The sequence below is a fragment of the Pelobates fuscus genome, chromosome 2 (genome assembly GCF_036172605.1).
Source record: "Pelobates fuscus isolate aPelFus1 chromosome 2, aPelFus1.pri, whole genome shotgun sequence".
Classification (NCBI taxonomy): domain Eukaryota; kingdom Metazoa; phylum Chordata; class Amphibia; order Anura; family Pelobatidae; genus Pelobates; species Pelobates fuscus.
The window spans coordinates 400,444,729-400,460,564 of NC_086318.1; the positions used below are offsets into that span (position 1 = coordinate 400,444,729).

A 15,836-nucleotide genomic window follows, 5' to 3' on the forward strand; every position below is an offset into this window, starting at 1 on the left:
AGAAATGGTAGGCCTTTGTTAGGTAGTTTGGACTAACAAATGCTAGAATGCGCCAAAATATTACATAGCTTTATTATATCCATCTATGAAAATGCATACTTAATAAGATAAAATTATCATGTTTCTTATATGACACTGCAATATCACAAAGTAATAACAAACCCATACATTGTACTCAGAAGATATAGCTGAGCATAATTTTTTATTTTTGCAAAAATGCAGCGTGCATGTAAAAAAAGCAAAAAAAATTACAAATTTATTTTTACAAACTTTGACATAAACTGGTGACACGTTAAGGCACAAAATATACCATCTGAAATACCATGACGTGTTTGATTGTTCAAATTGCCCCATGAAGCCTTCTATTTGTAAAAGTGAACTGCTATAATTCCCCAAAATGAGACATAGGTCTGGTGGTCTGGGTGCCTATAGTGGTCATTTAAAAAAAAAAAAAAATAGTATTATGATGAATGAGAATTTATATATGTGTATGTCACTTCAAATTAAAGCCATTTTTTTTGTCCTTTAAAATTGTATATATCTACTGGTTCAATAAATAAAAAAAGATGGAAAACACACACAGAGCAAGAATTTTTGGTCCTTAAGTGGAAAATGAGCAAAAAAAACCAAGCAAATAAAGGTTGGTCCTTAAGGGGTTAAGGCTCTCTTGATGTATTCATTTGCAGGTGAGCAAATGGAATTTCATATGATTGTGTTCTTATAAACGGCTAATTGTGACTGACCACAGAATGCATGTTATATTTTCGCAGAAGGAGAATATATTAAGATGTTCATGCGAGGGCGACCAATCACAATGTTCATTCCTTCAGATGTGGAAAATTATGATGACATTAGGACAGAGTTGCCACCTGAGAAATTAAAACTGGAGTGGGTGTATCCTTGAAATTTATGTACTAAAGTATGTTTCTAAGCAAATCTGGGCGTCAGTCTTAACAAATGTATAATATATTACATGATTGCCTATATATATCCTATATAAATATTAACATTATTTACTTTGAATCAAACTCCATTTATTTATTTATTGTTATTTCTCCATTTCTTAGTGTTTCCTTTCACTTTACATTATTTGTTTCTTTATTCAGTATGTATCGTATGATTAAGTCTTTTTTTTATTTTTAACTAGATGATGCAGAATTATCAGGAGTGATCAATATGTATATAGCAACAACAATTTGTCTTGTTTGTGTTTTAAGTGTATATGTATACATATAACCAATAACATATCGCTAACCTGTTCTCTGTCAAAACTTGGACCGCACTTCTATGTATAGTGGTTATGCACATGATTACCTATTGTTCTGTTCGCAATGCCCTGAATAAATTATATTAACAAACACACATGCGATATATCAGCTTGTATTAGAAAATAGAAACAAAGAAGCAAGAATTCACCAACTGTGATTATAATGCTGACTGGAGATACAGACTTAGGCACCAAAGCATCCAGTGGTATGGCTCTTCTGATGAAGGTGCATTTATACTGCACCGAAATGCACGTCAGGTTCTTTCCTATGGGTCACTTTTAACTTGCACACACGGGCACTTCACTGCACTGTGTGATACACATTTTTGTTATGATTTAAGTTTTTCCTTTCAATTTTTTTTTCTTCTAGGACTATTTAGTAAGTTTAACAGGGAGAGATGCTTTGTGTACTTTTGATTATTAGGGAGACAGTGACCTTTCTCCCTTTAGCACCTTTTTTTTGGTGCTTGGGTACTAAGGGGAGATTACCAACACCCTATGCATTAAAGAGCCAGGACTAATAAAGCCTATATGTATATCGCAAGTGTTTAGTAATTTTATCTCCTCACTTACTTAGGCATGGGAGTAGCCTTATAAGGCTAGTTCGGTATTTATTATTTGAAGTCACAATTTATTTCTTTGTTGATACTTTCTGTTACTTGAGATATTTAGTGGACTCCCTCTGGTTACATTGTTCCATACCACTGGATGCTTTGGTGCTTTGGTGCCTATGCCTTTATCTCCAGTCTGCATTATATTCACAGTTGGTGAATTTTTGCTTCTTTGTTTCTGTTGCTAGTATCTAGGGTTAAGCCCTTGGGCATTGCTGGAGTTCTCTTCTGGTGCATGGGATCAGTGTGGAGGTGGTGTTTATTCCATTTTACACCCATTTTCACAAGGATCCCATTTCCTTCTATTTTTTCTATATTAGAAAATACATACAACTTATGCTAAGCTTTGTCTGGTTATAGTTGCCAGCAAGTAGGATATGATTTTTTAGATTGTTAAAATATACAGTATCACATAGTCCTCCTCATTGGAATAGCACATGAAGCTTTGTTGGTCACTGCAGGGGTGTGTGTTTGGCTTAATCAAGCTGCTCATTCCGTATGTAAACATTTGTTTACAATTAAAAAGCATACATATCCATGTATATTCAAGGTGTTACATACATTTGGTTTGCTTTTACAACATGCAATTTTTCCAAATTGTTTTTCCAATAAATCACACATTTTATGTGCACCACGTTGCTTTTTTGAACATGCCATCTGCACGTTATTATCTTAACGGATATTTCTAAAGATATGGCTATCGCGGGAGAGACTGCAGAGCCAATGTTTACCTCCTGCCTACTGGAGAGATTGTATATTTCATAGCATCCGTTGTAGTACTGTTCAATTATGATGAAAAGACTCAGCGACACTATCTGGGTCACACAGACTGCGTTAAATGGTAAGCACCTACTTTTTTTTTTTTTTCTTTTCCTCCTATTCATTTTCACTATTGAAGTGTCAACAATAAACTACCCATCGTGTTCACCTGGCCTATATTTGTTTGATAAATAATGGGCAAGGTAAATTACTTATTGCATTCGTCACTAGTGTGTCACTTGAATAATCCTAATAGAATTAAAGAAAGTTTACATTTAAAAAAAAAAAAAATGCCCTAAGGATTGCATTAGCAAGTGTTATTCACAATGCAGAGCCCAAATATCAATTGATAATAGAAAAATTAATTTGGCTGGTGTCATTAAAATTATCAACTAAACTGTGTGATTCAGCTAGTTTTTAGCTTAATCCAACACCTTGCTTATTTTAATAGTTAAACATATTCGAAAACCCCAACATGACAAATATATTATTTAAACTGGCAGATTATGGTTCAGAACGTTGTATCGGAGGGATGGTGGCATCATCTGTCCTTTTATTTTCCATAATAAAAAAAGAATGCATGCTTCACCTGCAATCTCTCTATTTAATGCCATAGGAAATATGACAGTAGTGAAGCATGTATATTCCAGTGCCGTCCTAACAGTAAAGACCTCCCCTATACTATCCTCACACTATACCTTAATCCTAAAACCCTTATCCCCTCCACTTTCCAAACACTTACACTACTTTTAACCCATACACTACCCTAATACATTTCCCCTAGCTCTAACATTAACCCTAACATACAAACCCTAGCCTACAAATATCATGTAATGTAAACAATATATACTGACGAAGTGTGTGTTAGGGCCTCCATATTCCCATAACTCACAGTTCACATGTATGTATCCTCTCTGTATGTATACAGACCCAATATATCATGAACATTTTCATGATGCATTCAGCCAGATTCTTTTCAATTGTATTCCAATGGACTTAAATTGCTTATACTTATCGGGTGCTTACCTCGGAAAGACATTTCCAAACTTGGCCAAGGTCCTAATGGTACCAAAAAAAATACACTGTGCGGAGGATTCTCCACTTTGCGTTGCCAAACTTATTAAAAAGCTTTCATTCAGAATTGTGATGTGATGGTATCCACTGCTGCCAAAGGAAGGCCCTTTTTTCTGGACGGTTTATAGAAGCAACCAGGAGCTGAGCAATGACACTATAATGCTTTTTTTTCTCTTCAGAAACCAGCAGCAATTTAGTTTAGTTTATGAAACAAACCACATTGGAAGTCCAGTTTCAGACCAGTTTTGAGATGGGTGAATGGAGCAGCATTAGAATTCTTTACGTGCTGTATCACTGCATTTTTCTGAAGTGATGTGCACTTCATGGCTTACATTAAGGCACTAAAAACTGTATCTGGACTTCTTAAAAGCATCAGGATTGGGTCAGTTTCATGAGGATGTTTTGTAAACCTAAAAAACTCTCTTTTTGCCATTACCATATGCAGTGTTAAGAAACACAATATTTTTGAATGCTGAATGCAAAGTCTGCTTAGCCTAAACCTTAAATAATAAAAAATCTTTAGATTCAATCAAGCTGCACAAAGTGCACTTGGCACATGTGCAGACCTAAGTGGGCTGGCCAGCATTGGTCTCAGACAGCCTGACTTGCATGCTATATTGGTCCCCTAACTTCATTTTGAATTCACATTTAAATCTCGAACTAATAAATACGATTTTTTTTTCTCTATGTTGTTTTTGCCGTTTTGTGTGGGAATGTGTAAGTAAAAAGTTATTTCCATATATTTTTTTTTAATGACTTCCTTAGCTTTTTCTGGCATGTCCTTGACATAGCCGCATAGATTACAAACAGAGTCTCCATGGTCAGCTGCACGAGGCATCCTCAATTCCTAGTGTGCACCCCACGTGTTTGGAAATGTAAGATGCTGCTCAAGCCAATTAGGGACCATGGGGCTAAGTGTGCTGCTGCCTAGTGACATTACGGTTTCTTCCTGGTTGTTGTTTTTTTCTTTCGGAGTGGTTTTCACACTCAATCACTTGATAAAAGTTTTTTTTGTTTTTGTTTATAGCATAGCTATTCATCCTGACAAAATAAGGATTGCAACAGGGCAGATTGCCGGGGTAGACAAAGATGGAAGAGTGAGTATTAACTCAAAATGCAACATCTTACTGTAGCTATTCCAGATGTTCGTTTTATTAATCTCCTCATGTTTTATCAACCTTTCACATGGTTTTGTTGAATGTCTAATGTACTTCGATGTACATTATTAATTTTGAATCTGTTGAAATGAGGTTCAGCTCTGTTTTCTTTCAGAGCGAAACACATTTTTACTAAATTGCAAATTAATTTCTAGGTGACTTCTACACCTGTTGATGGTTAGTTAATTATTTGTCACATGCCAGACATATTTATATGCAAAATTGTGGATTCATTATTTGCCATACTTTCTGCAATTTGAGCACTAAATAGCTTTCATATTTTTTGCTGTGAAGCTGTATGACATTTATAAATCATTTACATTTGGTCTAAATAGAAGTCTTACTTTATACTTCTATCTTCACTTTAATCTGTTTTAATTAGCAACTGAACTGTTGGTGATTATTTATTATTATTATTATTATATTTACTTTTTTATTGTATTAATATGTATTTTATGTATTTTGTAATACAGCCTTTGCAGCCCCATGTTCGTGTATGGGATTCTGTTAGCCTTTCCACACTGCAAGTTATTGGACTTGGGACATTCGAACGAGGCGTTGGGTGTTTGGATTTCTCAAAAGCGGTAACTCTTCAAAATGTTTCTACACAATTAGTTTCACTATTACGAGACAAATATTTTCAGAGCAATCCTTTGTTCTTATTTCATGTTTTGTGTTCTTCTTTTATTTAAGGACTCAGGTGTACATTTAGCTGTGATTGATGACTCCAATGAACATATGCTTACTGTATGGGACTGGCAAAAGAAATCTAAAGTAGCAGAAATTAAGGTAATGAGCATACCTAGCTTTATTTGGTCTTTTCATAAGTCACTGGGGTCTATTACTGAATGCTGAACAGCAGATGAATACTGTAGAGCTGTCACTTCTTAGATGATTTAACCAAATGTAAGCCATTCAGACAGCTCTAAAAAGGCAACAAAAATAATCACTGATGAATTGCAACTAATTTGCTTAATTTATTTAATACTACTTACCTAATACCAAGATAATTGCAACAGTAACAATATATCCCCTATCTTCAGTGACACCAATACAACCCCATTCCTCTTTAGCTTGGAATAATACTGTAGCCCTAAATTTTAAATAAACCCTACTCTTATACTGTTATCTTAATAGAGGGGAAGGGGGTCTTTATGTTTTATTTCCTGGGGAAATTTTATGGGCATTGGGTTTACAAATAGGTTATTATACAGTTGAACTTTTTTTCTAATAGACGCACTGCAGCAGTGAGATCCATTTAAAAAAAATAGGGATCCATTCAGCTCCGGGCAATATCAGTTCTGTTTAACTTGAATAAATTAAAGCTCAGGTTTTATCATCCGAATAGAATTGTGCTGACTGAAAATGACCAAATAGGCTTTTGCTTACTCGACTGTGCGGTTTAATTTTTGTGCACTGCATCAGACCCCACTGACATAAAGTGCAAATACAATACAATTAAACACTTACTGAAAGTAAGTGCAAGGATCCACTAGGTCTGCCAAGCTGACAACAACCTGCCAACAAGATAAAATAAGTCATAAAAATGGTGTAGCAATAGTAAATATGATATGGTTGGAGCTGGATTATCTAACGTATAAGGAAATCGATCACATGTTTTGAAGAAGAATGTGTTGGGTGCTGTGTTTAGATGTATAATATGTATAATTGTTTTTAATTATAATGGTTTCATGTAGTTGCTTGTTAGTAACTCATTATCATGTACTTTGTTATAGTTTTCTTGTACTTCGCCATGTAATTAACCATGCCTGCATTTATTTGATGATAGATGTCACATTTTAATTAAAGCATGCTGCCTGCTAAATATATTGCTATCCCACAGACTACAAACGAGGTAGTGCTGGCTGTTGAGTTCCATCCCACTGACGCAAACACAATAGTAACCTGTGGCAAGTCTCACATCTTCTTCTGGACCTGGAGTGGCAACTCTTTAGTAAGGAAACAAGGAATATTTGGGGTATGTACTTTTCAGATTGTTTGATACTATATTTATGCTTTAAGACTTTCTTCTGCCTATAAATCTGTGAAGGTTTAAAATCAAACACAGGGACATGTAGTCATCCTATCAATGCCTTCTTACATTACTTGACCACAATGTAGCATTAGAACTGAGGGGTCCACCAAGGTTTCCTGCTCCCACAGGTGAACTACTCTTAATTTAACCTCTGAACTAGCGCAGATGTAATGTTTCAGCAGGTGTGATTGTATTAGAGTGCACAGTATTCCTTTTGAGATACAGAAAACAATAGCCTATATTCCATGCAAAGTAAAATACTGTGACTTAGTTGACCTCATCCAGCATCTTTTAGAACATTGTGTGCACATGAAACAAAGGGCAGTAATATCCATTTGAATGTATGAATAAAAGCCTATAAACACTAATGTTCTGACTCCTGAATGATCACACTGTGGAGGTGCCAGGACACTTCTGGTGCCATAATGTCTACAGTAGACTGTAGTGGTTGTGGTGTCTGGAGTGTTCCTTTAACTTTCCAAACATTCTATTTTTATTTGTTTCTTTTCTTCAGAAATATGAGAAGCCAAAGTTTGTGCAATGCCTAGCATTTTTAGCAAACGGAGACGTGCTTGCTGGGGATTCCGGTGGAATAATGTTAATATGGAGCAAAACTGCAGTAGAATCAACAGCTGGCAAAGGAGTGAAAGGTAACATTATTGGATGAATGTGGCTGTATGTGAAATTAACACAGATCAGTCTTAATGCAACAATAAACTGTGAATCACAACAAGCATCACACTGGAGCAAGGAAACTGAATGTAAAAGGACTTGGTGATTATTTTAAAGAGAGCGTCATATCATTTATTCATTGTGCTAGCTGAATTACTATTTTAAAAAAAGTGTGTGTGTATGTATGTATATGTATATATATGGTATATAAGATTTTGTCTTGGGTATATTGATGTCGCCATATTCTGGTTTTAACCCCTTAAGGACACATGACATGTGTGACATGTCATGATTCCCTTTTATTCCCGAAGTTTGGTCCTTGAGGGGTTAAACATTAGGTATTGTGAGAGTGTATGGTGTACATTTAACACATTGAATAAGAAAAAAATGCTTTAGCTAAGAATATTCTACATTTGTTAAAATATATATATTTTTTAATTTGAGCAGGACATACTCATCATACACTGGTGGATGACAGGTCATTTTACTTTTCTACATTAATCCTTTGGACCCTGTAAGGAAGATGCAATGAGTTGCTTTGCAGTTAAATGCGGACCTTGCATCACTTGCTGTTTGTAAACACCAGTGAAAAGTCCCAAATCCGAACATTGGGTGTGGTGATATCCAAACTGTGCTTTCAATCTCTTTATTAAACACCCCTGTTGACCACTCCTAATATTTTAATTGCACCTAAATCCCTGTTTGGCATTCAAGTAATTGTTCTAAAAGCAAAAAGCAATTATCTGCATGCACAGCTCCACTGACTCATTAGGTGTATTTGGCCTTAAAGTAATTAATGTGCTTGGCACACGCTTGTAATTGGTTTCTAAATGCTGAGAAAAGCTGCACGTGCAAGAAAATAAGTTGCATTTACGTAGCTTTCTTGAATCTTCAGTCCTATAGGTGGGACATATTGTATTTTAGGAATTTCCTTTGTGCAAGTAGCTAAATAGAACTTGTTTAAAGCGGAATCAAAGGGTTTGATATAATAGTATTTTTGGATCCAGCACAAAAGATTATGTTGTTCTGAGCAGACCTTGGGATTTCCTGCAAGTGAGGATTATTCAGAAGACAGTCTTCAGATTAGTTAAAGGGACATTCAGGGCACCAGTACAACTTGAATGCACTTAATAGATTTTTGGCCTCATAAATGTGCTGTACTTTTTGCATACTCAAATCCTTTACACTTTTTCCACGCACAAAATGTTTTCGCAGAATGCCGCACTGTAATCCTTAACCACGCTCCTTGCCAGAAATACTTCCTTATCAAATGTATGCACACAGTCCCAGCCCCAAAGCACTAAAAGCTTGCTTTGTATTCCTAGCACTATAATATAGTTTTTAAGCCTCAGCCATGCAAACACTTTTTCTTAGAAAAGGCAGAGTTTACATTGCTGGATTACTCCACTTCTAGTAGCTGTCACTCTGCATGGAGACGGCGAATGCTTCTCCTAGAGATGCACATCCATGAAAATATGCTGATTGGCGCTGTGCTTCTCTTCCCCTATGGGGAAGCATTGAATTGACTGAGATAGTCCATACCGATGGTGATAATTTAACTTGCCAGTACAGCAATAACATTAACATGTTTATATTCCTAACTTTAGAATGTTCTTTTAAGGAAAAATAGCTGGTCCCCAACACTTTTTCATTTGACTATTTTACCTAAATTTTGCAATTCGGTTTTCAGTTCTCTAATATTCAGTGTTTAATGTAGCTTTTAATACTGTAGAGGGAACTGAAATTTGTTAGTCACTTCCAAAGGAATTTTCTGAATGCCAGTACTTCCTGTTTTGCAGCGAAACATGTGAAATTAATTAAAACATGTATTCATAGGTCAGAAGTTTTTTTTTTTTTTGGTTTATATATATATATATATATATATATATATATATCCTTTTCTTTAAAAAAAATCATGTGTGTTTCCCTTTTAATACAAATTGTATCAAAAGACCGCAAAACAATCCTCTATTTCTCTTTCAACAAAAAAAATAATCCGCCAATTGTCTGTCCCTCAGGACATTAATGCAAATATGTCTGGAGTTTTACACAATAAGGAGGAAGCTGAATATCCATCATTGCTGCAATACTTTTCTTTGCTTAGGAGCCTTTGTTATTAATAATTTTTGCTCTGACAATACAGGGGAAATCCTTTAAACACCTGTAGTCCTTGAGTCAGTGTTAAGATTGTTATTGAAGAAAAAAATTAGATTATTGTCTGACTGGTGATAAGGGACTATCGCTAATTTATTTAGAAGAAAGAGAATTGGGGGGGCACACCCAGCGCATGCATTTCTCAGCAGAGGTGCTGCCATAGAGACCAAGACTTATACAAAATACAGATTAAGGAACAGCGCGCACAAAAATACAGTTTCAAATTTTACAAGGCTACTTAAAATCACCTATCTCTTCAAACAAATATGGCGATTCACCTCCACCATATGGCCATTTTGTGTTAAGCCCTCCACTACACCACAGTGCCCCAATATCGGTGTGTCCTACAACAACATTCCTGGACACAAAGCGAGAATATACATATATATATATATATATATATATATATATATATATAATATTTGCATATATTTTTTTCCTGGTAAAAATAAATGCGTATACGAGTAAAAAGGCATTTAATAACAAATGCAGAGTTTAATCCAGAGTTTGCTCAGTAACTGCCTTTACAGACTAATTTTCTTTTTACATGGGTTGTTATGTATTGGCATAGGTTTGATATCAGGCACCGGAAAGTATAATAAAAATAAAATGGACAGGCTATAGCAGTAAGTAGTTACTAGGAGAAAGATGAAGTCCTAAAACAATTGTATTTTAAGAATAGGTGCATTCATGTTTATCCTTTACCATCTTGTTGTGCGCCCTTCTTTATTTCTTTCCAGTAAACATGGCCAGATTACCTATTTTGCTTCTTTTGTATTTGTAGGTGTCTACCAAATTAGTAAACAAATCAAAGCTCACGACGGCAGTGTATTCACACTTTGTCAAATGAGAAACGGCATGCTGCTTACTGGAGGTGGCAAGGACAGAAAAGTCATTATGTGGGATCACAATCTTAACCCAGAAAGAGAGATTGAGGTAATATTGCAATAAGCACATTTGTTTGTGGTTGTTAAACATATCTGAGGGCAGGTTGCTATTTTGATGTTTTCCAGGAGATTGACCATCTCCTTGCTACAACTTGTGCCACACCCCCTCTTCATCACAGATCCAAGGGGGTAGCCCAAGGCATGTGTTTACAAAAAAACTTAGGCAATTTGTAAATGATAGTGCTGTGTTGATGACGGCAAAAAAACAAAAACATTTATTTTATTTTTTTTTATACCGTTTTCTCAGCGTTTGCAAATCCTGCAAATAGGAGCTTATTAAGGAATGGGCATTTTCAGTTTAAACTTTTATTCGTTTAATTGATTCATTATGCTACAATGTATGTTTTACAGGTCCCTGACCAGTATGGCACCATCCGGGCTGTAGCCGAAGGAAAAGCCGATCAGTTTTTAATTGGGACATCACGTAATTTTATTTTGCGAGGAACGTTTAACGATGGCTTCCAAGTAGAAGTGCAGGTAAACTTTATGATAATTATTCACATTCCATAATCTTACTTTTATTCACTTTTCCTCTCCCTGGTATTTGGTTATGTGTAGTTTTGTAACAAACAGGCTAATATAACAGTCACTGTGTGAGTTTAGTCAATTTTCATAAAATGGTATGTAACGTGTGTAAGCTGGAGTATCATGTAATTAGATGATAATGACAAAATGTAATGCTTATCTCATAGGGTCATACAGATGAACTCTGGGGATTGGCAACACATCCATTTAAAGACCTTCTGTTAACATGCGCTCAAGACAAACAAGTTTGTTTGTGGAACTCTGTGGATCACTCACTAGAATGGACCAGGCTCCTGGATGTAAGTAATTTTATATTTGTTTAAAAGCAAGAACCTATTAATCTTTGGGTTTCCTTTTTTTGTTTGAAAAATACAGTAGTATATAGTACTTGTAAAGGCTTACCCTAAAAATTCCAGCACCCACAAAGCTTAAATGGCAAGTAATGCAGTAAGCTGCACAACACCGATACCTTTGGATAGTAAGAATGTCACAAAGATATAATCTGACATTAATATGAAGTATTATTGTGTCTTTATGGAAATCTGTGTTACTGTTGCAAGAACAGGCCATGTGAATTGGTTTGACATCATCTTTTTGGATTATACTATTCCTTTACAGTATTGCGGACCATGTATTTGTGTGGCATATGCTTTATAAAAAAGTGAATCTACTAGAACATCAGTCTAAATATGTATTGTAATGCATTAAACAGGAAACAGGACACTGTGCCGATTTTCATCCAAGTGGGATAGTAGTAGCAATCGGAACACATTCTGGAAGGTAAGGATACAATACAAGTACGAAATGCACGATAAACCTAATAGACTGCGTATGATAAAAACCTTTTGGTTTTTAATCAACATTAACATAAATGTTTTTCATATAAATATGGGTGGAAAAATCTACCCTAAATGAGTGGAGAAAATGGTGTAGTGGATAGATGACTTAAGGGAAAAAAATATATAATAGGAAGAGGCTCTCAACTGGTAAAAGAGCTTCCCATTAAAGCTCTGAAACAATAAAACTGATATAAAAAGGGGATAACACCCTAAGTGTATCAGGAGATCTTCTAGCTATTAAAAAAAAAAAAAAAAGGGGGGGGGGGAAGAGTCTACGAAAACTACAATAAGTAATCTAAAATATGTAGAAGCACAGAAAAAAAGAGAAGAAAGAAACAAGAAGAAAGAGGGGAAGAGAAAAAAAAAGAAATGAGAAAAGAGAAAAAGACACAGGAATTCCATATAAACAAGGATTTTTATGCATTTTTGGACTTATCTACTAAATTACAGAGACTATATTTGTTGATTGGGATATGTTTAGACACTCCATCTTAACCCAGTCTGTTTTTAATGTATTGGATTTATTTTGGGCCAGTACCACTGTGTTTATATGTAATTCCTGTGTCTTTTTCTCTTTTCTCATTTATTTTTTTTTCTCTTCCCCTCTTTCTTCTTGTTTCTTTCTTCTCTTTTTTTCTGTGCTTCTACATATTTTAGATTACTTATTGTAGTTTTCGTAGACTCTCCCCCCTCCCCCCCCCCTTTTTTTTTTTAATAGCTAGAAGATCTCCTGGTATGCTTAGGGTGTTATCCCCTTTTTATATCAATAAATGTTTTTCAGCTTTAGTAGCTAGGAGGTTGAATGCTTGAAGTATGTCCACTGCGGTTAACCAGAAAACCCTTGTTATGTCTTTGAATTTGTACATTTTGGTTTAAATTTCACTTTATAAAGGACAGGTCTGTAGATGTCAAGTCCACCTTAAATATCTTGTGGCTATATTACATGTAGACTGCAAACTGTTTATTTACCCTCTCATTTTATAGGTGGTTTGTTCTTGATGCAGAAACAAGAGATCTTGTTTCAATACATACAGATGGGAATGAACAGCTCTCAGTGATGCGATACTCAGTTGGTATGTTTATATTATTCCGTACAGCGCTATGGAATCTGATGGCGCTATATAAATAACAATAATAAAAATTTGCTCGCATCACAAAGTCCTAATCATTCATTTTGATTTTTTAGATTTCATTTTATTTTAACATTTTCTTTGAGATTGGCCATTTACTGGAGGAAGCATGTTACATTTAAATCTGTGTTGCTCACCTTATATGAGAAGAACTGATACTGATATTTATGCTAGGTATCTGACAGTATTTAGTCTCTGGGACAGAAAAGTTTTTCCAAAACTTTTAAAACAACTATAATTTGTTTGATATTAAACTGTATGACAAATATATGCAATACTTAATAATATATGAATGGTTGTTTGAATATATTGGTTAAAGATTTCACTACACATTTAAAAAAATACAGAAGTATATTTTTATTCCGCTAAGGAATTTTAATGCAGATAATGTAACAATAGCTATCACCACGTATCTGGTTCCTGCACCAGCCTAGAATAGCCAAAACAGCAGTTTTTAAAGCACTAATGTGTCACCCACCATCCTCTGAAATCTGTTCTAGTGTGTTTTGTATCCGTTTTCAGTATGGTTCTCAAAACATCTTATTTAAGATGATATCGTTAATAATAATAATAAAAAAGTTTTGAATGCCTCTTTTTGTGTTTGCTATATTTATGGTAACATTTAATCTGCAGTATGAATAATGGCTTGATATTCCTCTCTTTATCTTTGTCAGATGGCTCTCTTCTTGCTGTCGGTTCACATGATAACTTCATTTATCTCTACACTGTCTCAGAGAATGGAAGAAAGTATAGCCGTTATGGAAAGTGCACTGTGAGTAACACGAATATAATGAGGGCAGAGTTAATCAGAGCAAATATTTATCAAAGTTCTTGAAATTGCATTCCATTCAAAATAGGGTTCTATAAGAGTCTTCCTCTCATGGAAAAATGGAATGATATCATTTTATACACTATAACCTCTACTAAAAAAAGTATAACTGAAAATGATCGTGTTTGTAGTTATATACTCAATGACCTCAGGCCAAGATGTGACTTAGCCAATCACCATACCCTGATTGTTTTCAATATACCTTAAACACCTACCGAGCCGGACTTTATAAGACCTATATTTAAGCAACTAGAAACCATTCAATTCCATCTCCATTCACAGTTTAAGTGGAGCTGTCAAATGTGACTGTCTTTCATGGGAATTAGGATTTGGCCGTACCAATATTTGGATCAGTCGGAAGAGGGATCAGAGTTTCTTCCTTTGACATCTGTCACTTGCTGATGTACTTATAGTAGTGATTTTATCAAATTGCTGTATCAATAAGAAAATAAGGTGCAATGGGGAGTTTCTTTGCACTGTTACCAATGCACAGACTCTAAGTTACCATATTGCTTGGCGTGTCCTGTTATATTCGCAATTCTACATTTTAAATTCAAGCTTATATCTAATCTGAGGATCTTGGCAATATTGCTTTGCTTTTTTTTTTTTTTTTATTGTGTACTTTTGTAGGTGATAACTTCAAATGTTAGGATCCTACTTGGACTCCATATGAGACATTGGATCTGGGGTGTAAATTCAGGCATGTGTTCATGTATGCAGCAGATGATATTACTTTTATTTCTTATTAATAGGGACATTCCAGTTACATTACGCACCTTGACTGGTCCCCGGATAACAAGTACATAATGTCTAACTCAGGAGACTATGAAATATTATACTGTGAGTATAAACTGTGCACACAAAGCAAATCAGTATTCTTAACCTCTTCAGAGTCTAATTAAACACTGATGTCCATTAGAGTGAGAGCTTTGTCTTTATTCTTCATACTTGAACATAATGGATGTTGTTTTTTTTGTTTTGTTGCTCTATTTCTGAATTGAATGCTGCTTAGTATAAAGTGTAAGCCATTATTTGTCAATTTGAATGATTATTCATCAAAGCTCTTAATACATTGTATATATTTTCATTCTTACATTATTGCAAAACTTTGCTTGAAATAAATATATGTATGTCACTGTGCATTAATTTCACAAAGCACTACAAGTGTTCTGTTAAATCCTCGTACCTGGCTCTAGTGCACTTGTATAATAAGTTCTGAAATTGAACATACATTTTTTTATGTGTTTGTTTTTTTTTGGTTTTTTTTGTTTTTTAAACCTTGATGAAAATTGAATGATGAAAACAATATTTGTGAAGCAATGTAAATCTTAATATTGTCATAACAGTATAAAGACATTGATGATAATAATATAAAAGCTATTTGTGTCTCCATTGATAAAAATGTAAAAGCCTTTGTTATCGGTATTGATTTTTTGTGTCTATTTTAATGCAGGGGACATTCCAAGTGGCTGTAAATTGATCCGAAATCGTTCAGACTGCAAGGACATTGACTGGACAACTTACACCTGTGTTCTAGGATTTCAAGTGTTCGGTCAGTAAAAACCTCATTCTGTTCATGTTTTATTATTATTTCATTAATTCCACATGTTGTTCCTAAAATACAATAGTAGGTGATGTCAATCTATCTGACAATTGAAGTACTATTCCCAGAAACTCTTGCTGTGCCCATAACGCACTGATTATAGGACAGGTTTCGTATTTCTAACATCTTTGCTTTTCTTAAATCTTTACATCTAGTAAGTTACAGGTCGTAAACCTCCAATACTTTGATCAGTAAAAAAATAAATACATATTTGTAAAACAGAACCCTACGTGA

General features: G+C 34.7%; 1 protein-coding gene across 5 annotated transcripts in view; it reads left to right on the forward strand.

Annotated features, from left to right (window-relative positions):
• EML4 (EMAP like 4) overlaps positions 1–15,836 on the forward strand; it is a 125,672-nt gene that overhangs the window by 106,133 nt on the left and 3,703 nt on the right. For all 5 annotated transcript variants that reach the window (XM_063443891.1, XM_063443892.1, XM_063443895.1 and 2 more), the window contains 15 exons: positions 771–894; positions 2,570–2,719; positions 4,739–4,808; positions 5,342–5,452; positions 5,562–5,657; positions 6,712–6,846; positions 7,418–7,553; positions 10,514–10,665; positions 11,028–11,153; positions 11,369–11,500; positions 11,914–11,981; positions 13,025–13,113; positions 13,845–13,942; positions 14,752–14,839; positions 15,453–15,551. In XM_063443891.1, coding sequence (XP_063299961.1) covers positions 771–894; positions 2,570–2,719; positions 4,739–4,808; positions 5,342–5,452; positions 5,562–5,657; positions 6,712–6,846; positions 7,418–7,553; positions 10,514–10,665; positions 11,028–11,153; positions 11,369–11,500; positions 11,914–11,981; positions 13,025–13,113; positions 13,845–13,942; positions 14,752–14,839; positions 15,453–15,551 — 1,674 coding nt within the window. The remainder of the gene's footprint in view (positions 1–770; positions 895–2,569; positions 2,720–4,738; positions 4,809–5,341; positions 5,453–5,561; positions 5,658–6,711; positions 6,847–7,417; positions 7,554–10,513; positions 10,666–11,027; positions 11,154–11,368; positions 11,501–11,913; positions 11,982–13,024; positions 13,114–13,844; positions 13,943–14,751; positions 14,840–15,452; positions 15,552–15,836) is intronic.